General features: G+C 38.0%; 1 protein-coding gene across 6 annotated transcripts in view; it reads left to right on the plus strand.

The window, feature by feature from the left end:
- Positions 1-25,396, plus strand: part of TACC2 (transforming acidic coiled-coil containing protein 2) — a 306,311-nt gene that overhangs the window by 53,200 nt on the left and 227,715 nt on the right. For all 6 annotated transcript variants that reach the window (XM_074295773.1, XM_074295778.1, XM_074295774.1 and 3 more), the window contains one exon: positions 5,814-5,995. In XM_074295773.1, the coding sequence (XP_074151874.1) occupies positions 5,814-5,995 (182 nt within the window). The remainder of the gene's footprint in view (positions 1-5,813; positions 5,996-25,396) is intronic.

Raw genomic sequence — 25,396 nt, forward strand, 5'->3', positions numbered from 1 at the left:
TCCCTACAACATTTGACACATTTGACTATATTCCTTTTTTGGGTGCTTTCTCTTATCTGGGTTTTCATGACTCATCTGCCTGACTGGGTGTTCCTTTTCACTCATTTGTAAACTCATCATCTACATCTTGCTTCTAGTTGTGGGTTTTACTCCCAAGGCCCTGACCTCAGCCTTTTCTTACACTTTTTTTTCTTAGTCACCTTATCAGATCCCATGGATTCAATTATTATCTCTATGTCAGCCACTCACATCTATCTATCCCTGGTCTGAGATCCAATCTGGTTACACCAAATGCCTTTTGGAAATTTCCAGTTGGATTCCAAACTCATCCCTCTTCCTAATTTTCCAGGTGTCAAGAACATCCCCATCCTTTTAGTCACTCAGTTTTACAATCTTGGAGTCAATGTTAACTTTTCACTGTCCACACTATTCCCATCCAATCAGTCTTATTACTACTATCTTTACAAATTTTTCCCATCTCTCTCCTCTTCACCCCCATGGCTAGAATCCTAGCTCAGACCCTTATCACCTTTTGTTCTTCTAGAGACTCTTTTACAAATAAGTTTGTATTTTGAATAGGTGCTGCTTTTGGTTGCTATGTCTTTGCATTTGGAAGGATGAATTGTGCTTGTTGGTTAGGGTAGCTTCCAGCAAGATGATATAATGGGAAAAGCTGTGGCCCTGGAGTCTAGAAAGACCTGGATTCAAGTATTGTGCCCACAGAGGATTGTTGTCAGGATCAAAAAAGTGTTTGTACACCTTAAAGCATTTCACAAATGTTAGCCTGGTATATCAGTGGTGTTGTTTTGGGGGTGCCTCCTTCCCCAGTGTTGTCCTTTCATCTATAGCAGCAGAACATTATGTTGCTTAGCTGTATGAGTTATCCATTCAGTTTCTGGCTGGGGATCTTACAGTGGAGAATGATTTTATTGGGAAGTCAGTCAACAAATATTCATTAGGTGCCAGATGCTAATGAATTTCTGATAATCAACCAATCAATCAACAGGTATTTATTAAATGCCTAACAGGTAGTAGGTATGTGTTGTGTATAAATACAAAGAATAGACGATCCATGGTTTTAGACCATGAGAATTATCTGATAAGGTTATATCTCCTTAAGGACAGATATATCTTTTCTTTGTTCATTCATTTCAGTTGTGCCCAACTCTTTGTGACCTCATTTGGGGTATTCTTGGCAAAGATACTGGAATAGTTTGTCATTTCCTTCTCTAACTCATTTTACAGATGAGAAAACCAAGGCAAACATGGTTAAGTGACTTGCCCAGGGTCACAGAGCTAGAAAATGAGGTGGATTTGAATTTAGGAAGATAAGTCTTCCTGACTCCAGGCCTGGTACCTTATGATTTTGCTACCTGGCTACCCATCTCATTACTTAGCCTCCATCAATTCTATGGGTTTTTCTACATTTCTCTCTTCCTAGTCCCTAGTTTGGGAGGTTTTGTTTGTGACCTGAGAAAATAGGTACAGCTAGGTGGCGCAGTGGATAGAGCATCAGCCCTGAAGTCAGGAGGACCTGAGTTCAAATTTGGCTTCAGACACTTAACACTTCCTAGCTGTGTGACCCTGGGCAAGTCACTTAACCCCAATTGCCTAATATATATATATATATGATTATATTTGCAGTTAAGAGGCAATATAGTATGAGACAAAAAGACTAAAATTCTGGGACTGTGTTGTTTGGACACTGTTCCAATTAAGTTCTATTGTCAGAATCTATTATGTCCTAAGGCAGCCTATTTCACTTCTGGACAAATCTGATATATTTGAAGGCAATTCTGGCATTCTTCCAAGTGTTTTTTTTCCCAAGTTACACATTCCAGTTTCTTCAGCTAATGTCAAAGTATGTCAAAGTTTCTAATCCTCTCATCAACCTGGTCACCACTGGACATGCTCAAAATCATCACTGACCTTTAAAAAATATGGTGGCTACAACTAAATACACTATTCCAGATGTGGTCTGGCTGAGGCAGAGTTCAGTGAGACTATAACTTTCCTCATTTTGGATACTTCCTGTTTCAGAGATCTCAGAGTGGTAACTCCTTCACTAATACAGATCTCAGCCTCTCCATGCCTTAAGAAACACTTTCATGAGCCTCTGACAAATAAAGTCATTTTCTGACAACATTGTCTTCTTAGCGCTTAGCTAAACGTGTCCTTGGACAATGAACCCATGGCCAAGCCCAGCCATACCCATTGGCTTTCTGCTTCTAGCCTGTGTTTTTGAGACCAGAGAGTCACCTTCATGAATACGAGCCTAACTTCCCATTAGTTTTTGTAGCTGCAGCATCACTCTGTTAACTCAGATTGAACTTGTAGTACAATAAAGTTCTCCTGGCCTTTCCTCATGTAGATTCCTTCTCTGGTGCTGTGTCACATTTGGAAAAGTATTAAGAGCCAAGGGAATTATCTTCTCATCACCTGGCTTCTAACAATCCTATTTATCTTCTCACATTTTTTTCCCTTCCTGGTCCCATGTAAATGATCTTTTTAACCCAAGCAAGTATAAATGACTATATTTGCAAGTGAGAGGTAATATGGTATGATGGAAGAAAGCAAAAGGCTGTAATTCAGAAGATCTTGGGCTTCACTTTGTGATGTCCAGAAATCATCTAATCTCTCGATTCTTTTTGTAATTTTATAATAATGTGGGTGTGAGTGTGTGGGGAAGGTACAGCTAGGTGGGCCAGTAGAGTGCTGGGCCTAGAATCAGGAAGATTCATTTTCCTATCATTTAATCTGGTTTCAGACTCTTATCATCTGGACAAGTCACTTCACCCTATTTGTCTCAATTTTCTTTTTAGCAAAATGGACTCGAAAAGGAAATGATAAAATACTCTAGTATCTTTGCCAAAAAAAAATAAAAATAACCCAAATGGGATAATAAAGAGGTGGACAAGACTGAAACAACTCAACTACAACAGAAAATGAGGGAACTGGACTAGATGATTTCCAAGGCCTATTCTTTTATAAATAAAAGTTCCATTAGCTATTTATATGCCTATAAGGCCATATTTTTTTTGATGTTCAGCTAACTAACATTTGAAGTGAGTGATCTCTTCATTCCCAATGTAGATATCTTTGTTGTTTGCTTTTTATTAGAATGTTAAATGTATTAATTCAAAAATTTAGTTTCCTCTTAGATGTATTTTTAATCTGGGATATTTGACACTGGTTTTTAAAAAAATATAACTATATTCAATTATAATTAGTTTTCTTAGTAATCCTAGCCTATGTATTTTTATGAATTTAAAATCATTATTCTATATAGGCTTCTAAAAAGGTTCATGATGCAAAAGAGGTTAAGAATCCCTGATCTAAGGAATGGATGGGGATGATTATGGAAGAGACAACCAGGTCAACATTGGGAAAAATTATTGGTTTTCATGTTGTAATGTTGCTATGGATCCCCAAATTGGCTTGACAATAAAAAATATAATTATTTTATAATTGAATCACATTGTTAAACTGGAAAGCATCTGGAAAAAGACAATCATAATGCCATTTGAAAGAACTAGGAATATACATCTAGGAGAAGACTTAGGGCTTTAGTGAAAGACTTTTCCCTTTCCTTTCCCTTCTCCTTTCCTTTCTCTTCTCCTCTCCTCTCCTCTTCCAGGTAGATTTTTTTTTGACTAGGTAAAACAGGCCATTCTCTGCCTTGTTTCTTATGTAGTTTTAATCACAATTTGGGTGGTGCCTCAGTGAAACTAAGACTTTGTTAAAGAACTTTACTTAAAAAGGCCTAGTCCCACTATTCTCCAGGGCCATCTTCATTCATCCTCATCTGTGTCTAGCCATTCAAGCCAGATTGTTCCAAAGGAGAAAATGAGGCAGGTGACCTTGTCCAGCCCTCCCTCACTGAAACCCAATTCACTTACATGTCATGTTACCACCTCCTTAATGTCATGTTGCTCTTTGACAATGAAGGACAAACAACAATCCTATTGCCTGCAGAACATAATTATCTCATACTCAGCACGTCTGAAGTGGAGCTTATTTTCTTTTCCTCCTAAATCCACCCATCCTTCAAATTCCTTGTTACTCAACTTTATAACCTCAGTCATCATTGACTCTGCCCTCCCTGCCTCATACTACCTTTTATTCTGTTGGGATACTTGGGAACTACTGAGTTCCCCTCCTTTGGAGATTATCAAGCAGAGATTGTATAAGTATTTACAGCAGAAATTGTAAAATTCTTTTAGGGCAGAAGTTTTTCATCTTTTATTTTCTCTGTGTGAGTGTGAGTGAAAGAGAGAGAGAGAGAGAGAGAGAGAGAGAGAGAGAGAGAGAGAGAGAGAGAGAGAGAGAGAGAGAGAAGAGAGAGAAAGAGAGAGAGAGAGAGAGAGAAAGAGAGAGAGAGAGAGAGAGAGAGAGAGAGAGAGAGAGAGAAAGAGAGAGAAAGAGAGAGAGAGAGAGAGAGAGAGAGGGAGAGACAGAGAGAGAGAGAGAGAGAGAGAGAAAGAGAGAGAGACAGGCCGCCCCCTTTTGACAATCTAGTGAAACCTGTGGACCACTCCTCCAAAAAATATTTTTAAATAATTAAAGGAAATGCTAAATTTCCATTAGAGATTAGTGAAAATAAAGATGTATTTTTTTTTCTATTCAGGTTCAACCCCCCCCCCCCCCGAAATCTATTCAAGAACTCCCAAAGAGGAATTAAGAATCCATGCTTCAGGTTGTGGGTTGGACTAGTTGAATGCTAAGGTCCCTTATATAGATATCTATATTTATCTATATGTAGTTATAAAATTATATCTGTATAGATGTAGATCTATCTACCTATATCTATATATTAAAGTCCATAGAACCAAGATTACAGATTTGTAGATTCTAGACTCTAATAACTAATCAAGGTGAAATCCAGTATTAGGTCCAAATAAGGTCCAAAGAGGTCAAAATTAGGAGAAACATAAGGCCTCTCTTTGTCTACTGAAGCAGATTGGACAAATGTAGTTAGACAACAGCTAGCAATATCTAAATTCTGCTACAACTGGGAGGAACGGACAGAGAGCAGAGTTCTTGGGTGGCAGGATCTAGAGCAGTGGTTCTTAAACTTTTGAGTTTTTGTTTATGTGGGTTATATTTATATTATAGATAGTTATCATATTAGAAATACAAGCTAAATTTGAATTTGTAGACCTTCTGAAAGGATTTCAGAGTCCCCAGGTCTCTTTGAGAACCACTGTTCTAGAGCCTAGGAAATCAAAGAGAGCCATACCAAACAAGGCTGGAGAATTCTTATCTGAGAAAATCAATCAATCAATCAATCAACATTTATTAAACTCCTGTGTCAGGTATTGTAGAAAGTAATTTCCGATTGCCCTGTTTTATACTTTTTGCTTACGTTGGGGCAGGTAGGTAGCACCCAGTGGAGTCAAGAGGATCTAAATTCAAATCCAATTCCACATACTAGCTGTATGACCCTGGGCAACTTTCTTTACCCCGTTTGCCTCAGTTTCCTCATCTGTAAAATGAGCTGAAGAAGTAAATGGGAAACCACTCCACTATCCTAAATGGGGTCATAAAGACCCAGACAACACCAAAGCAATTCAATGATCATAACAATACACATGGGGATCCCTGGACTGATAGATGTGAATCATCACTAGAAGCGCAAAGATTCCTGGATGATTCCTGATTGTTATTAGGGGGAGGGCAAAAATAGACAAACCTGGATTACTTCTCATCTGGAAAGTTTTGTGAACCCAGTGGATCTGCTAATGTCTGCTCTTCTCTTTATGTATTACTTAATTCCCTTTTGTTACTTTCCCCACCCTTTTTTTCTGTTTCAGGAGGTGTCCCCACATCCTACCCCAGAAGCAGCCCAGCCTGCTGGAAATAGTTATGATACAAAGCAGAAACAGGGAAAGAAAACTGGAAGCACCAGTAGCAGCAGCAACTCCCCTGGTGTCTGGCCAACTACGGCTGTGCCCCACACTGAGACTACACCGGCGTTACTGAGCGATGCAACCAGGTAGGAATATTTTTGAGAAAACCTAGTCACGGCATGATCTGGCATCTGACAGCTCGAACGCTTGTTGCTTAGACAATCCACCATCACACCAGACATCCCACAGGAAAGAGATGAAAACCTCACCTCTTTTCTTCTCTTTCTTTAAAATCAATTTGTGCCAGAGTATTAGAAAATTCAAATCATGAGCATTTAATCAGTGCATGCACTTGTGCTTGGCCCTAGGGATACAAAGGCAAAAAAACAAAAACAAAAAATAGTTTCAGGCCATCAAGGTGAATGTAGTCTATTAGGAGTGTTTTCTTCCAGCCATCTAGGAAATGTGCAAATTATAAGCCCTTACTGCCTCCAAGTCCACTTTCAGATAGATTCCTAAGTGCAGATCTTGAAATTAAAATGGATAAATTTCTCAAGTGTCCGTTTCCTGGCTCTCTTCATGGCAGGGCTGATTATTGCAGTGGTAGGGTGGTAAGCTCAGGCAAAGAACAAATGCCCCAGATGGGACTGATGGGCATAGCCCAGAAATTGACTAAAATCCAGATTGCTTGATTTGTGGAGTCAGTTCTTCTACGTTCAACATTCCAAGAACATCCCCAGTGACTCTTTTCCCAAGAGACCAGCCACATGTGGAGCTGCTTGACACAGAGGCTTTGCTGCTTCCTTTGCTATAGAACACTATCCAGTACAGGCGATTTTCCATCCTTAGGTATAAAAGCATTGTGCCTTAGCCATTCTCAAAAGATCCTAACCACAGCAACTCTGCAAAGAGGTTCCAATTTTGGGTTTTGGCTGCTTAAAATAAATACAATTGACTACAGGTGTTTGGAAATCTCACTCTGTCCCCTTATTACCTCCCCCCTCATTTTCTGCAAGTGGCCAACATGACTCATTATGTGATTTAGCGGTGTGGTTTGGGGAGGAGGGACTGGTTACTCTTGGTATGAGTGGAAGATTTTTGCAGGGAAATTTTGCAGGAAAAAGCAATTGGGATTCTGAGTGGTGTTGTCCCAGGGAGGAAACCAACCCTCACACAATGGTGTCACTTTTCACCCTTCTCTTGTACTTGGTGTTTCCTTTCCCCTTTTTCCTTTTTTAAAGCTTGCTCCACTTTAGAATGTTTTTTAGCATTAGTAGCTACGTGGTGGTTTCAATTCTTCTCTTTAACCAGACAACCTAATTAGCTCAGTATGGCCATGAAATTAATTAATGACTAATTTTTTCCCTGGAATTTATGTATAACAGAAACCATCCTTGATAGAGACCCAAGGTTTCATTCTTCTTCTTATTGTGGTTGAGCAAGTCTTTCAGTAGTTTATGGATCTGGGTTTTGGTTCTGCCTCATCTGGAAGGGCAGTAGGAGCTGAGCTCCCTTACTTCTCAGGATCCCAGTCTCTTTTTTTTCTCTCTGAAAGTTTGCCTTTTATTGAAATGGAAATGCAATAGGAAAGAAGTCCCTTTCCCTATATGGCCCAAGGAGTTTCCTTTTGCCAGTAACAAATCCTTATCATGAACAAGAGATGAAAGCTACTGAATGCCTTTTATGTGCCAGGCACCAAGATTACGAGAACACAGGAGCAGAAGCCTAATGTTAAATTCTTGAAAAACTGAAATCTGGTTGGGAAATTATGGAAAAGGGAGCAAAAGCTACCTTGTGTCATCAGACAATGGCATGCAGTGATGAGAACAGACCATTGAGCTTGTCTGCTGGCGTATTTGGCAAAATGAACATAGAGTGAAATGGATAAGGAGTGGGACTCAGGGATTCTATCCGCTGTACCTCCTATCTACATCCAAAGTGGGTGGAGACAACATATAAGTAACTAAATTCATAGAAGACACTGGCTCTCTCTGTCTTTCTATCTCTTTCTATGTTTGTATGCATATATATGTGTACACACACACACACACACACCACACACACATATATATATACTTACATATATATAGAGAGAGAGACAGAGAGAAAAATGGGGGGGGAGAGGGAGGAAGAGAGAGAGGACATGAAAAGTAATACCAGAGGGAAAGATACCAGAAGCAGGAGGGATAGAATGGGCTAAACTACCTTGGGAATCTGCAAAGTTCTTTTAATGCCCGTCTCAAACTTCTAGCTGAAGTGAGGACTCACTCATGTTTTAAATATTGATATTCTTCTAGTATTATTGCTTAGCACTAATTCATAGAATCCTATCATCTCTGAAGAATAGAAAATGAAAATTCTTCAAAGAACAAGTTAGTCAATAATCATTTATTAAATGCTTACTATGTGCCAGGCATTGAGCTAAGTGTTTTATAGATAGTATTTCATTTGAGCCTTTCAACCACTGTTATTATCCCCATTTTACAGATGAGGTAACTGAGGCTAATAGAGGTTGTGACTGGCCCAGGGTCACACAGATATTAAACAGCTAAAGTAGGATTTGAACTCAGGGCTTTCTGATTTCAGCTTTGGGGCTCTATGCAACCACACACACACACACACACACACACACACACACACAGACATATATATATATATATATATATATATATATATATATATATATATAGAGAGAGAGAGAGAGAGAGAGAGAGAGAGAGAGAGAGAGAGAGAGAGAGAGAATGAGAATGAAAATAAAATGAAAAATAATCTCAGAGGGAAAGACACTAGAAACTAGAGGGACTAGGAAAGCTGTTCTGTGGAACAAACTTCTTTTTTTATAATAATAACTTTTTATTTTTCAAAATACATGCAAAGATAGTTTTTTTTTTTATATCTACCCTTGAAAAACCTTGTGTCCCAAATTTTTCTCATTCCCTTCCCTTCCTCCTTCCCTAGACAGTAAGTAATCCAATATAGGTTAAACATGTGCAATTCTTCTAAACATATTTCCACAATTATCATACTTTACAAGAAAAATCAGATCAAAAGGGGAAAAATGAGAAAGAAAAAAATAAATAATTAAACAACAACAAAAAGTTGTAAGTATTAGACTTTCAGTCCCCATAGACCTCTTTCTGGATATAGATGGCTCTCTCCATTACAAATCTGTTGGAAATGCCTTGAATCACCTCATTGTTGGAAAAGTTCAAGTCCATCAGAATTGATCATCACATAATCTTCTAGGTGTCTTGTACAATGATCTCTTGGTTTTCCTCACTTCACTTAGCAATAGTTCCTGTAAGTCTCCCCAAGTGTCTCTGAAATCATCCTGCTGATCATTTCTTACAGAACAATAATATTCCATAACATTCATATACCATAACTTATTCAGCCATTTCCCAACTAATGGACATCCACTCGTTTCCAGTTCCTTGATACTACAAAAGGGGCTGCTACAAACATTTTTGTGCATGGGTGTCCTTTCCCCCTTTTTATGACTTCTTTGGGGTACAGACCTAGTAGAGACACTGCTGAAGCAAAGGGTATACACAGTTTGATAGCCCTTAGGGCAAAGTTCCAAATTGCTCTCCAGAAAGGTTGGATCAGTAAAACAAAACTTCTTAAACTGGGGGTTGTGACCCCATATGGAGTTGCGTAATGAATCTGTGGGTCATGAAAAACTTGGCAACAGTAAAAGGTATCAAATATTCTGCCAAGATTTAATTCTTTATATAAAAATAAATGTAGTCATCTCATTAGTATGCATAATTGATTTTAACTTTAATAAATGGTAAAAGTATATGCATACCAAAGAATTGTTTTAAAATAAATTTCTTTGTGATTTATTATCAGCAAATGTTTGCTTTGTATACCTATTTTATATACTTATATACCGAGGTTATATAAAAATTTCTCAGGCGAAAGGAGCTGTCTGTGAAGAAGCTCTGCTGTAGAAAGTGGGCTTCAAGTTGGATTTTGAAGGATTGTAGGGAAGCAAGGAGGCAGAAGAGAGGAGCTAAAGCATTGTAGGGTTGGGAGAACCAGTGCTAAGAGTGGGAGATAGAATGCCATATGGGAGAACCATATGGATTTTGGTACATCAGCTGGATTTAGAGAATATGGAAGAAAGCAAAGTGTAAAAAGACTGGAAAGGGAGGAATGGATGAGACTTTCAGGAACGTTAAATGTTAAATAAAGGAGTTTCTGTTTCGCTGAGGAGGTGAGAGCCACTGGAATTTATTGAGTTGTGGCATGTCAGACCAGCATCTTAGGAAAATCACTGTGGAGCCTAGAGAGGAAGATTGGTTGGATTGGGGACAGATTCAAGGCAGGGAGACCAGTTAGGAGATAATTTTAATTTGTTGCTACATGTCCAACTCTCTATGACCCCATTTGGGGTTTTCTTAGCAGACATATTGGAGTAGTTTGCCATTTCCTTCTCCATCTCATTTTACAGATGAGGGAACTGAGGCAAATAAGGTTAAGTGACTTGTCCAGGGTCATATAGTTAGTAAATGTCTGAGGTTGCATTTGAACTCAGATCTTCCTAATGCCAGACCCTGCACACTATCTACTACACACAGCTGCTCTTGGTGATTTCAATAATGCAGGAAAAAAGTCCCGAGGGCTTGAACTTGAGTAGTGGCTGTATCAGTGGGAAAAACATGGCAGACAGAAGAAGAAATTGTGGAGGTACAGAGCTGTGCAGAGGACATAATCAGCCAGCACCGGGTTTCAGATAAGGAATCACCAAAGAGAAGTCATGGAAAAAATGAAAATGAGCAGGAAATAAGAAAACAATTTCTTATGTAATGAAGGAGGAGAGATGGTTGGTGGGTGCCCCACATGCTTCATGGGTATCCAACATTAGGGAGGCTCTCAGTACTTTGGACCTCCATGATGAATGAGTCAGAAGATACAATCTGGGTCATAGGGGATAAGCAGGGGTGAGGGACTCCAATCTGCACCACTGACAGGAACCAGTGATATTGCTGAACTATTTGAGTGGTTTGAATGAGCAAAGACAAAAACAAACAAAACAAAAACAAAAACAACAACATCAACAACCAAACTCAAATTTGTTCAGGAAACAATGGATAGTTCAATGTGACTTGGATAGGGAATTTAAGTAGGAGAATGCTGAGGGATTAATCTGAATGCATGGATAAGGACCAAAATGGAAGCTAGATGGCTTAGTGGACAAATTACTAAACTTGGTGTCCAGAAACATTCAAATCCTGCTTCAACCAACAATTAGACGGGTCATTTAGTGTCTCTCAACTTCAGTTTCTTTATCTTGACATGGAGATAATAATAGCATCTCCCTCTAAGGGCTACTGGGAGAATCTTATGAGATAACATTTGTGAAGTGCTTTACAAATCTTAGAATCCAGTAGAAATGCTAATATCTACTACTAGTGAAGGCAATAATAATAAACTTTTTTTTTTAAGCTAAGAAGCTTGGGCTTTAGCATGCATAAATGCATGCTAAGCTTAATTATGTAATTAATTGACAGTAAGATGGTTAACCCTAATGTTAGTGGATTGAGTTGGGAACCAGAGACAAGATCGTTTCAGCAGTTAGATATAACTGTGATGTTGGCTGACATTTACTTAAAATTTTAAGGTTTGCAAAGCACTTTACTTTGGCAAAATAAACAATCTCAATTGTTTGAGTTGTTGTTGTTGTTGATCTTCATACACACCTCCAATGTAGGCTAGTATCACCCTTTTACAGATGAGTTCAAATCTTGCCTTTGCTTCCTATTGCCTCTGTGACCTTGGCAGGTCACAATCTGTGTAGGCTTCGGTTTACTCAATTCTAAATGAGAGTGTGGGACAAAATGGGCTCTGGGACCTCTTCCAGTTCTTGAGCTCTGCCTTACTTTGGGCTATTTAAAGTTTAATAGCAAAATCCAAGTTTGGATCTTGTTCATGGTAAGCCTTACTATGGGTTCTTTTAAATTTACTAATAAAATCAAAGTTTGGATCACTGTGCTATTAGTTAGGTTAGTGACACTAAGAGAAATTCAAGTTTAGTAATAGAAGAAATTAAAATTAAAAGGATTTACTATAGAGCTAGAATTATAGTTTTTTGGTAGATCATTTTCATAAGCTTTTAAAATAAAACATTTATGCTTTTGGTGTATTTATTAGAGTTGACACAGTAGATAGAGTTCTGGCCCTGGAGCCAGAAAGACCTGACTTAAAATTTAGACTCTGACACTTATTAACTATGTGATTTTGGGTGTCATTTAATCTCTGTCTGTCTCATCTTCTTGCTATAAAATGGGGATAATCATAGCACCTACCTTTCAGGGTTGTTGTGAGAATCAAGTGAAATAATGATTGTAAAACACTTAGCACCTTGCCTGGCAAGTAGCACTATATAAATGTTAGCTATTGCTGTTATTATTGTTATTATTTCATAGCTGACTTATTGGGTAGAGCACTGGTCTGGAGTCAAACATTTCAGCCTCTGATGAGAAAGTAATTTAATCTCTGTCTGCTTCAATTTTCTCAACTATAAAAATGGGGATAATAATGGTACTTGCCTTTCAAGGTTGTTATGATCATCAGATGAGATATTTATAAAGTTATTAGTCTAGTATCTGGCACATCTAATAGGTGCTTAAAATGTTTACTCCCCATTTTTTTTCCTGCGACAACTGGGGTTAAGTGAATTGCTTAACACAAGCTAGGAGATCACACAGTCAGGAAGTATTAAGTGTCCGAGGCTAGATTTGAACTCAGGTCCTCCTGACCTCAGGACCAGGGCTCTATCCACTGTGCCATCTGCTGTCTCCTTATTCTCTATTTCTTAGTAGGTAATTAAACCAAACATTGCCGGTGGCTGTGGTATAGAGAGAAAAGCAAGGATTTACAGCCACAAAAACTGGGTCTATGTTATGGTTTTGTCACTTAATAACTGTTTTACCAATTTGGGCAAGTAATTTAATCTCTCTGGGCCTCCGTTTCCCTCTCTGTAAAAGAGATAAAAATAGTTGTGCTATATAGGGGGGTTGCAAAGAAAGCAATAATATTCTATATCGGTGTTAGATGCTGTTTGGGGACTCATCCTAGCTGGACTTCCTGTCCAGCCCCAGGCAGCTGTCATGCAATTTATCATAAGGTGGCACTTTGTGGGTGGATCAACTCCAACTCCTTCTGATTTTTGTAAAACAGAATCAAAACCAATGGTAGGTCAGTGTTCTTTGCAAAGGAAAGATAATATTACTTATCACCAGTCCTTAAGAGACAGATCCATTATTTCCTGCCTTAAAATGTCCTGAATGCTAGGATATCAGCAATTCCAGTATTGGGTGGCTATTTCTTTCTTTGTCCTGAAATAGAATCATAATGACTTTTCAGTGTGCCAACATGTCGGTGTGCTGATAACTTTGTTTATCAACAGATGTTTCTATGTAGCAGAATCCAGACGGAGAATTGGATCGGGTGCCAGGAAGCCAGCCTTCTGTCACCAGCTAGCTGAGTGACCTTCGAGGGATGGGGGTGGGGGTAAGGGGTTGGGTGACTCAGCCTGATTCTTCATGTCATCATCTGGAAAGTGAACTCTCTCTCAGCTCTGCCATTCCAAAGTAGATGTCATTGGTCCCCTGGAGGTAGAGAATGCTCCTTATCTTGTTAGCTCCGCTTCCAGTCTATTTATGGGGTACTGTTATGGTTAATGACGGACTCTGTCAACTTTTAATTGTAATTTGTAGGTTCTGCTTAGCTCCCCGAATAATCATGGCAGAAATGCTTCTTAAAATCATCATCATGACTTTCTAGATTCTGTTTAGCTCCAGGAATAATGATGGATATGCTTATTAAAATCATCATCATGATTTCTTATAGAAGAATTTTTATTTATAATTAAAAATACTTTGGTGTTTTGGGTAGCAGCAATTTAAGAGCAAAGAAAAGAAAGATAAAAAAACCCACAAAATGACTTGAGGAAACAATAAGAGGAAAACAAAAGAAAGAATGTTTCCCAAACCATTTGCATGGTGACCTACATGTTTAGTCCAGTGCCTGGCATAGAATAGGTGCTTAATATATAATTGAATTAAAAATGTGTACATTCAATCTATTATGAGGAGACAGTCTATAAGTGAAATTTCTTTGTCTTAGCAAGAACAAAACAAACAATCCTCTTCTACCGCCCCCTCCAAAAGAAACCCCAAAATGTGATCTGGGTTATGAAATAGCAAGTCTTGCCTGATGGACCAGGAGAAGCTTTTTATAAACACCCAGCATTTTTAAGCTGCTCATTTCTACCACTCCCTGACACTCTTGTAAAGGCTCTGTCTGCTCCACGCCCATACTCCTGACATGCCAGGATGTGTCAGGATAGGATGGGATGAGATGAAGCCTTCACCCCTCCCTGTTCGGTGGCTGACTCACCAACATCCCAACAGGAAGTAAACACTCCCAAAGTGCTCTTTGGCGTGACTTGTTGTCCTTAAGAACAGCTGTCTTTTGGTGCCAGTTGGAGAAAAATTTTTTGTATAACACACACATACATGATGCTTCTATGAGGGATCTGTATTTAAAAAATAAAATAAATTAAAATTGATTAATAAAGTCTAACAGTGGGCATAGCAAGTCTCTATAGCAGTGCATTTTCCAAATCCCTCAAAATAGCCTTTAAGATGGGCCAATGCCTTGTCCAGTCAATTAACTACTTTTTTGAGGTCTCAGTGTGCAGTAGATCTCTCTTTTTATGAAGAGCAAGTCACCCCCCCCTTTTTTTTTTTTTTTTGGAAATCCATTTTAAATAGCCTAATTATAATAATCTTATTAGCTTTACACTAGTAACCTGTCTTTTGGATCTTTAGTTGCTAAGTAACAACAAACAGCATCAACAACAGTTAGCATTTAGATAGCACTTTACAAATTGGTCCTCCCAATAACCCTGTGAAGTAGATCCTATTTGTTGTTGAGACATTTTCAGTCATGTCTGATGCTGTAATTCCATTTGGGGTTTTCTTGGCAAAGATACTGGAGTGGTCTGTAATTTCCTTCTCCACTCATTTTTCAGATGAGGAAACTGAGGCAAGTGGGATAAAATGACCCACAGCTGCTAAGTGTCAGAGGCTGGATTTTTAACTCAGATCTTCCTGATTTTAGACCTGGTACTTTATCTACTATCTGGCTACCCAGGTACTATTTTTATTATCCTCATTTTACAGATGAGGAAACTGAAGTTGACAAAATCAAATATAAGTAGTGAATGTCTCAGGCTAGATTTGATTCAATTCTTACTTTTTCCTTCACTCTATAGTAAAATAAGTTTGTTTGTTGAGGTAATTGGGCTCAGTAACTTACCCGGGTCACACAACTAGGAAGTGTTGAATGTCTGAGGTCAAATTTGAACTCAGGTCCTCCACCCTTGAGGCTGGTGCTCTATCCACTGTGAGGATCAAATGAAATTTTATATGTGTGTGTGTATGCATGTGTCTATATGTACGTACATATATTTTGCCAAAAGGTAGGTTTATTTAAAAGAGGTTACAGACAAAATAAAGAGAGAAAATAGGTACCAGGAATGGCAAGTATGAAATATATTGGGAAAGCAATAGGATTACCAAGAAAAGGAGTTTAGAAGAATCCATTAAAGGAATTTGCCATGAAGTTTGAGTTCTTGCCATTAACTGATAGATTAAATCCATAGAGAGTGTAGCACACTAACAGATTCCATTTAAGGGAAGACACTATGAGGAGGGAGGGAAGGAGGGAGAGAGAATACCTCATAGTGGGCTTAGTCCCAGAAATGATTTAGCAAAAGAGATAATATTTATAAAGTGCTTAGCATGGTGCCTGACAGATGGTAGGTGCTTAATAAATCCTTATTTCCTTACTTTCCCCTGTTCCACCAACTTCCCCATTTCTGTTGATGGCACCTAGTTGTAAAACCACATCATCTTCTTAAACTCTTCCCTCTCTTTCAGCTTCTATATCCAATAAATTGCCAAGTCTTGTTAATCCCACTTCTGCAACTTTTTTGGCACCTGAAAGAAATGATTATTAATAACCAATGATTTGGGGACATCCGGAGTTTCCCCTTTTTCTAAAGTCCTCATTTTAAAGCTCAACTTTTGAAGGATAGGACTGATAATAGTTGATAGGACTAAAGTTTTCCTTAATTTAGGTATTGCTACCCCATCCAATCTTATAAGGAATTTAATCTAAAGTGAAATTCCTGTCCCATTTTCTTCTGGTCAGGGTGGAGTGGGGGATATAGATTCTATGTCTAGATTTCCTTGAGGATAATTTAGAATTAAATGTCATAATCAAAGTTACATAGGTCCAACCTCTCATTGTAATATTTATTCTCTCTTATTAATTGTTAACCAATCAGAGTTAGTTACCATCCCAAGAACACCCACACTTCCAAGGGCACATGAATTGTAAACCTACCACCATGATTGGTCTTTGGCATTCCAGAGTGTCACTGGCTCTCTTTTATTAATAAAATGCTAATATTACTAATGAAATGATTAATGACCCAGAAATGATATCTCCTGAACTTTTTAAAAGTCACATCAGTCCCTTTGTTTCACTCACCTAGTCTCTTTTATTGTTGTTTGGTTGTTCAGTCCCGTCTAACTCCTTGTGACCCCCTTTAAGGTTTTCTTGGCAGAGATACTAGAATAATTTGTCATTTCTTTCTCCAACTCATTTTCTAGATGAGGAAACTAAGGAAGTCAGGGTTAAGGGACTTGTCCAGGGTCTCACAGCTAGTAAATTCTGAGGCTGGATTTGCACGCAGAGCTTCTTGAGTCCAGGCTCTACTATACTATCCAGCTGTGCCCCTTCCCAACAGATATAGGCAGTTCTAATCTTATTATCACCCTCATTCTATAGATAAAAAGCATTGAAGTTTAGTGGGGCCAATTTGCCCACAAATCACAATTGATAGAGAAGGGAGTTAAACCCAGATTTCTGACCCCCTCCTCCCCACTAAATTTTATATTCTGTCTATCCAAATATGAATGAAGTATGCAAAGAAGTCATACTGGCCTATGGAAAAAATTTCAAAACAAATAAAATTTGGGTTATTTCCCCTTTCTATCTTCCCATTCTTATCACATATCCAAATCTTCTTATTTCTCTTAATCATGAGGGGGCATTCAAAATATTCACACTAAAGTGGAAATGACTGATAATAGCTTTACTCTCCTGGGAATAAGACTATTCCTGGGAATAAGACTATTCAACCACGGTCAAAGTTTAAAGTTAAAAGAATGAGGAGGCTGCCTTCTATTGGAATTTCAGGCAGCAGCCAGCAGGTGGGGAAGGTATTTGGCAAACCTCCAAACCTTTCTATAGTTTCTGAATCACACCCACCCTAAGGGTTAAAGTCAACCTTGTCCAGAGCTGCCAGAAACATTTGGCAAGTTAACTCTCTAAGGCATTTTCCAGGATTAGAAATCAATATTTTATCCTGTCTTATGCAGGTCACATTGTAAATATGATCCCAGAAGTTCCTTAAAGTCAAACATTTGGTTCCTGATATGTATGTATGTATATATATATATATATCCTTTATTAAAAACACAGAAAAAAATAGATGGATACATAGGTAAGATCCAGTTTTAAAAAACTTTCAGACTAACACACTAATCCTTGCAGTGCACTGCAGGAATGACATGCAATTTTATTATATATTATCCTCAGTTCATGTATGGGAGCCTATAATTGCAATTCTAAACCTTCAGTGAAGTTTTTTTGTTTTGTTTTGTTTTGTTTTTTTTTTTGCTTCTACCTAGGGTAGTAAAAAAGGGGTGTGAGTGTTTGACTTAAAATGAGATCCCTGCTCAGTAGCTGCCTCTAGGTATCTTTTAGCTAATCTGGAAGCTAGTGAACATAGTTCCCTACACTGAACAGTTATTGAGATGCCCAAATGTAATTACCTTGGAGATACTGGATAGTGGGTGCAGGCAGTATGTTTAATTCTTAAATTTGCAAATTTCTTTATTGGTTCCTAGTATAATTTAGTGACTGCTTTTTTTTGGATAGAGAGAGTTGAACGTTCCCATCCCAAATATCCAGCCAAGGTCTCAGCTCCACAGAGTTAGTAGACATGACTTTCAGTCAAGCTTCTGATCAGCTTATATGACTGGGTATGTTTTCCCATTTGTAAAGGGAGAGGCTATTGGAGGAACAGATAGCAGGCCAGTAACCATGCAACCATGAGCAACCCCAGACAACTCCCTTAGACTATAAATTATAGAGGAATTTGTGATTTAAATAGGAGAGGGAGTGTCCATACTAGAAATTTTCTACATTGACCTAGTCATCTATTTGGACAAACAAAAATAAGGCGATCAAAATAGTTAATTTCTAGTCTGTTTTTAGCTTATTTGCTCAATGACTTCACCTTAAGGAAATAAACAAATTCTTGTAGAACTGGGCCTCTAAGCCTAGAAATTGGTGAAATTCTATCCCACTTCACGCTGGCACTGGATTGGATGCCAGGGCAGTCCCAGGTGGAGAGGGGAGGCCAAGTAGGCCTTTCCCCTTCTCCAATTCGGCTGCAGATGTCACAAGCACAGGTTACTTGAGAAGCCAGTTCCAGCCCCACTGAAGTACTGAGGACACAGCAGTGAAAAGAACGGTCCGAAAACCTTAGTTGGTTTGGAGAGCCAGAAAAAGAGATGTTATCTCATCCAAACGGCCTGCCAGCTTCAGGCTTGTCATTGAGCAGAGCCCCAAATGAGGGCACTTGGGAAGAGCTGCTTAGGAAATTCAGCTTGGAGGGAGGGAAACATTTGCCTGCTCCCCGGCTCGCCTCCTTTTGCAGGCTGCAGGCTGGCGTGCAGCTGTTCCAAGAGCTCCAAACAGCCGAGCCCTCTCGGTTTCAGCCACTGGCAGTGGGCTCATTCCTTTACATAACTCCTTTCAACAACAGTGACTGGACAGGCCAAAGAAACATTCAGCTGGTTGTTTAAATTCCCACTTGAAACAGAAATGCCCCTTTTTGCTCTTAGGAAAAAAAACCACAAAAAACAGAGGATCTCTCTTTTAGGCTTTACTAGGACATTTTTTGTCCTACTCCTGAGAAGGAAGTCTAAGGAGAATACAGGAAAGAAGAGATGTTTTTCTCAATGGAGCTGTCTCAAAAACATTTTGATTTTTGAGTGGTGATTTTTTTATACTCTCAGATGTCCTACTTGGTCTCAGTTCGTTTTCCCTTCAGTGTTCTTTGCCCTCTGTAAGCCCCCTGAAAAAGGGGGTCAAGGATTTTAGCAACCATTTTAGCCCCATTATTTTCATTTTACAGATGAAGAAACTGAGACCTAGAGAGATAGGAAGTTACTTCCTCAAGACCACACAGCTACTTGTGATATACTGAGGAGTCTCTGACCTTTAACCAGTTTATTCCCAACTAATCTATTTGCTGACATATTCCCATTTAGAGATGGATGACAAAATACTGCACTAAATATTATGTAAGGAACTTGATTTTTTTTCTTTATTCAAGTTTATAAGAAAAAGGAAGGTGATGAGAATTAAAGTTTATAAGGTACTTTATAATTCTAAAGAAAATGTATTTTATGAAACATGATCTCATTTGTTCCCAAGACACTCCTGCAAGAATAGTAGTACTACTGGAATTATCTCCATTTCAAGAACATTGGTTCGGGCTTATCCAAAGCCTCACAACTGACGTAGTGCCATTCCCATTATAATTCTGGGAACTTGACCAGGTGACCATATCATCTCCCTTTGGATAAGTGAGGAAACTGAGGTTCATAGTGGTGAAGGAAAAAATTAGGTAGGTTAAAAATAAAGTAGACCATGAACTTAACCATGGGGTCCTCCTGTTTCCAAATTCAGGACTTTTTCTTTTGCCCCAAACTACCTTTATTTTTAGTGCATGATAGGGGGCATGCTCACATTACATGTTGAGTTATAGTTCCTTTCATATGGCTTTTTTGTTAACCTACAGGGGAAAACAAATTCAGTGATCATCAACTTTTAAACAATTTCCTTAATTATTTCCATGTTGGGGCACAGAATGAATGGTGATCCCCATTCTCACAGCGTCTGCTATGTTGTGGAAGTAAGTTAGAAAACTTTGGGTCACAGGAATGTGATTGGGACCTTAGGAGTCATATACGCTATCCTTTTTTGTTTTATTGATAAGGAAACTGAAACCCAGAGAAATTATATTATTTGCCCAAGATCACACAAGCAGTGGTAAATAACAGAGCTGGAATTTGATCCTCAATCTCTTAGATTCCAATCTTTTTCCTTTGTTCCACACCATGAAACTCTATGAGGACAGATAGTCATATGCCTGACACTGGCCTGAAAGACTTCTTGTAATGTTCCAAAAGCCCCTAACTTACTTCCAGGGAGTAATTTGAGGAGTAAGGACTTAGTACCCATAGTATCCTTGGTTCAAAACAACAACAACAATAACAACAACAACAACAAAACAAACCCAATGATGATGACCTTCATCCTGATGAAGGAGAGCCAAAAATCCCTCATTCTTAATACTAAGTACAGTCCAGCCGTATGAAGAACAAAGATCAAACATTTCCTTAGGTTAGGAGATTTCACCATGCCCTCTGCCCGTGGAGAGTCTTACACACCTTAGTAGAACTCTTTTATGAGTTAGTGTGAGCAAAACAATTCATCACCCTTTTTATTACTGCCTGTGTATTGTGGACAATATTTGTCTCCTTGTTCCCAATATGTCTTCTTCCTTAGTCTCTTAGCTTCCCTGCGATTTTGATTGTTCTTAGGGCTCCAACTGGGTTAGTAGAAGTCAGTGTGGTGCAGTCTCTTGGAATTAGAGGATTTGGGTTCAAATTTACCCCTGATGCTTACTACCATTTTGAACTTGGACAAGTCACTTAAGCTGGAAAAAAGGAAGGAGGGAGGAAGAAGGGAAGGAAGGAAGGAAGGAAGGAAGGAAGGAAGGAAGGAAGGAAGGAAGGAAGGAAGGAAGGAAGAACAGAAAAAGAGCATTTATTAAATGACTATTTGCCAGGGACTGTGCCTTTACAAATATCTCATTTGATCTTCACAACAATGCTGGGAGGCAGGTGCTATGATTATCCCCATTTTACAGATGAGGAAACTGAGACAAAGAGGTTAAGTGACTTGCCCAGGGTCACATAGCAAGTGTCTGAAGTTAGATTTAATTCAAGTATTTCTGACTCCTTGCACAGCTCTCTCCGTATTATGGTGCCACCTGGGTGCTAGTACAAATCTAAATACTTTTCCATGCTGAGAGGCATTTTAAACTCTTGAAAGGAGTGACCATGTCCTATTCCTAGTCTTCTCTTTTGTAAGCTAAATCTACTCAATGCCATCAACTGAACTTTTTTATAAGATGAACCTTCACCATTCAGGTTGCCCTTGAATGGACATTTTCCACTTATCAATGTAAAATGAGGCACACCAAACCAAATATCATATGATATGATTTGACTAATGCACAAGAGTACAGAGAGACTTTTTCCTTTCTTGCCAGGCACACAATTCTACTCTAAAAGATCCTTTTTGTAGCTTGTTAACACATAGTTTTTGTATATTGTTCCTCCTATTAGATTGTGAGTGTCTTTTTTTGTGAGGACATTTTTTGTAGTCTCAGTCTACTAAGCTATCTTCTATTATATTTATGTACTATTTTATATTATATTTACATGCTATTATATATTATATACTAATATATATTATACTATAATATTATATTATATATTATATACTAAGTTATCTTCTATTATATTTATATTTATACATATGCCATTTTATCTTAAGACTCTCTGCCTTTTCCCCTTCTGACTAACCTTATTCTGTTAATGTCCATACCCCTCCATAAAAAACAATCAAAAACTTTACTCTCCTAAGAGTTAATATTTGTTGTTGTCATTTAGTTGTTCAACCTATTTGGGTTTTTCTTGTCAAAGATACTGGAGTGGTTTGCATTTCCATCCAGTACATTTTACAAATGAAGAAACTGAGGCAAACTGGGCTGGCTGAGTGACTTGTGTAGGGGTCATATGAGGCCACATTTTAACTTAATTGATCCTGACTCTAGGATCAGCATTCTATTATGCTAACTAGCTGCCCCATATAATTTAATATTTATATCAGGCAATTTAATTGTGATAGTATAATAATTTCACAGCTTACAAAATATTGACTGATATTTTCTGTGTTTTTGTTTTATAAGCTTCTTTGTTGTGTCTTGGTGAAAAAAAATCCTTTAAAATTGAAGCAAGGAAATCACACATTGAGAGAGATTACAATACCCAGTCTTTTTTCTTTCTCCTTTTCTTTTTTTTTTGGGGGGGGGGTCAGGAGTAATATCACAGGAATCCTATTATATTAGAGCCATCAGGCATCTTAGAGGTAGCTCTATCCTATTGATTTAGAGAGGAAGAAATTAAGACCCAGAGAAAAATGGTATGTTTGAGGTCACCCTACTGGGTTATGACATCACAATAGCAGAAAGCCAATTAATATGTTTGAGTTCATGGCCCTTTTATTTAGAGGACATGTTACTCATACATTTAATGGGTAAACTGAGTCACCCTAAGCCTTAACCCCCTGATAACTCCTACAAAAATGTAATAAAAACTGAGTTGTTTTCATAAGAAAGGAGTGTTTTTTTATTATAAACATGAGGCAGGAAGCAAAAAGGACTATACTTCAGAAAGTTTGTCAGAAACAATGGAGATGAACTAGAAATCCAGTTCTGATACTCCTACCTTAGATTTTATGAACCAACAAATACACATGAAATCCATTTACCCTTGCCTTTCTTGCTGCTTACAAAGGCCTCTTCAGGGCTGAAGGGATTTCATTTCCTCCCCCTCAACCATTCAGAGACTTACGGTTTAGCCTCTATCTTGCTCTAGGTTATTTAGACCTTTTGCCTTTTTCTTGTTGATTTTTTGATCCTTGGTCATTAATTAAATCATTGGATTCCTTTATTTGTTCTTGGGGAAAGGACGAGGAAGGAGGTAGTTAAAACCATTGGCTAAAATAAAACTTTATTATTTAGAGAAGCCAGATGGTGGGGGTGGACTGGGAAAAAGAGTTAAATCTGACCTCAGACATTTACTAGCGATGAGACTCTGAGCATGTCACTTAATCCTGTTTATCTCAGTTCCTCATCTGTAAAATGGGCTGGAGAAAGAAATGCAAACCATTCCAGTATCTTTATCAAGAAAACCCCAAATGGGATCAGGGAAGAATAGGTCAGAACTGAAAAAAAAAAAAAAAAAAGACAAATGACAACAATCTATATACTTTTCTGCCCTATGTCTTTGTGCCTTAAATGTCTATTGTTTTCCTCCTAGCTCCATTGTGTGTTGAATTCTAACATGCAATTCAAATTCCATTTCCTCTATGAAATCTCTTTATTTGGTCTCTTACCATGTAGTTGTTGAGTATTAACAGGTATTTCAACTTTGACTTCTCAAATGGGTTGTATTAATGCTGGGCAGTTTGTCCCCCATGAGTATCTGTGAGTTGAAAGTGGATTTTAAAATCTGGCCCTGAGCTCCATAGTGCTGCCAAGGTCAGCAGAGTCCCCAGACATCCTCTGACTGAGCAGAGTTTAGACAAATGAGAGCTTGTGGATTTTTAATTGAATCCACTTTGTAAAGATTTTTGAAGGCATTTTCACAGAAGTTCCTCTCTCCATTAAATATTACATTCTAACTTTAAGCACACTGAAATCTTCTTGGCCCTACCAACAGAGCAAGATTTCTTTTCCTTCCTTTGACAATTATTTTAGGAAAGATAGCTTCTACCCCTGATGTATATTAATTGAAATATACATTTGTCCTGTCAGTCAAAACCAGTCAAAAACATACACTAAGCAACCCTCTGGGAATTAATCTCTGAACTAGATCCTTAGGAAAAAAAAGCAGAGAAATAGCATATATATGGGCAGATAGGTGGTACAGTGGATACAGAACTAGGCTTAGAGGTAGGAAGGCCTCAGATACTTACTAGCTGTGTGACCCTGAACAAACCACTTAGCCTCAGTTTTCTCATCTGTGAAATGATTTGGAGAAGGAAATGGTGAACCATTCTAGTATCTTCGCCAAGAAAACCCCAAATGGGGGTGGTAAAGAGTCTATATGTAGTCTTCTCAAGATTTGACAGATCAAATAGATGAAAAATCTCAGGGTATTTCTATTACAAGGCAGAATCAATATTACAGTATATGGTTTGACTTGAAAGGTACTCAAATGATCTTCTATCCCAAAATAGATCTGAATTTTTATGCCAGCCACTCTTTGATCGTTAAAAAAAAGGGCTGAAGAATATAATGGAGAGATGACTTGAGAACCAAAAGATGTAGTGTGAGTCCCAAATTTCTCCCTAACTGTGTGACCTTGAACAAACCCCTTTACCTATCTTGGTCTTACTTACTCCCTCTGTTAAATGAGGGAGTTAGAACAAATGGGGGATTTTTAACCTCTTTTATGTCAGTCTAGTGAAAGGTATGGACTCTTCATCAGAATGTTTTTTAAAAGCATAAAATTAATTACATAGGATTGCAAAGAAAAACAGCTATTATTGAAATTCAGTTGTCAGAAAACATAAGAAAAACCATAGAAAGTTTATGGACCCCCGGTTAAGAGCCTTGGGTTATACGATTTCTGAAGTTCCATCTCAGTTCTGAGATTCTAATTAAAAGCCCTTGTTGGATTGTATTTTTGGAAGGTACATTAAGCTATTTATCAGCCATCTTTTATCCTAGTTCAAACTGGTTTTCAATGGGCTAGGTTCATTTCCTTAGTAAATTTCTGTGATGAAGATACTTGATAGACAAATTTGAATTTGGAGAGAGGATGGAGGAAGAGAGAAAGAAAGATCTAGAGTATGGGGATTCAATTAAATTCAGCAAATATTTATTAAATATCTACTGTGTGCAAGGTGAGAGGCAATTTGATGTAGTAGAGAGGTTGACCTTAAAATAAAAACAAAAACTAAAAACATTTATATCCATGTCTTTCTGATAGTAGATTACTGGCTATATGACCCTGGCCAAGCTATTTTGACTTCTTATCCACAAGGTGTTTATCAGCTTTGGTGGTTGAAGGTCTATACTGAGAGGAACTCTATAGGGATGAAAAAGTTATATTTCATTTAAAAAACCCTGAGATTTACTATCAAGAAGGCTCATTGCCCCCATTACAACCACAGAAAAGATCAGGTAACTTGTCCAACTGGAGAGATAATTTACAAAGGATGAGTTCACATTTTTAAGAAACTAAAATGAGTTTTATTTGATCAAGAGAAAGACTTGTTTTAGGTATTACTAGACTACTTCAATCAATTTTTAGTGTCTACAATCTGTAGTTCTGTCTTATCTGTTGGAGTTGGGAAAATTTGGATTTTGACCAAGCTACTTAATAACTGGGTAACCTTGGACATGTCATTTAACGTTGGTTTGTCTCAGTTTCCCCATTTGTAAAATGGGGTGATAATGACATTTATCTTCCAGGATTGCTGTTGTTGTTGTTGTTGTTGTTATTTTTTACAGTTTTTTATTTTGA

This window comes from Sminthopsis crassicaudata, chromosome 2 (assembly GCF_048593235.1).
Source record: "Sminthopsis crassicaudata isolate SCR6 chromosome 2, ASM4859323v1, whole genome shotgun sequence".
Classification (NCBI taxonomy): Eukaryota; Metazoa; Chordata; class Mammalia; order Dasyuromorphia; family Dasyuridae; genus Sminthopsis; species Sminthopsis crassicaudata.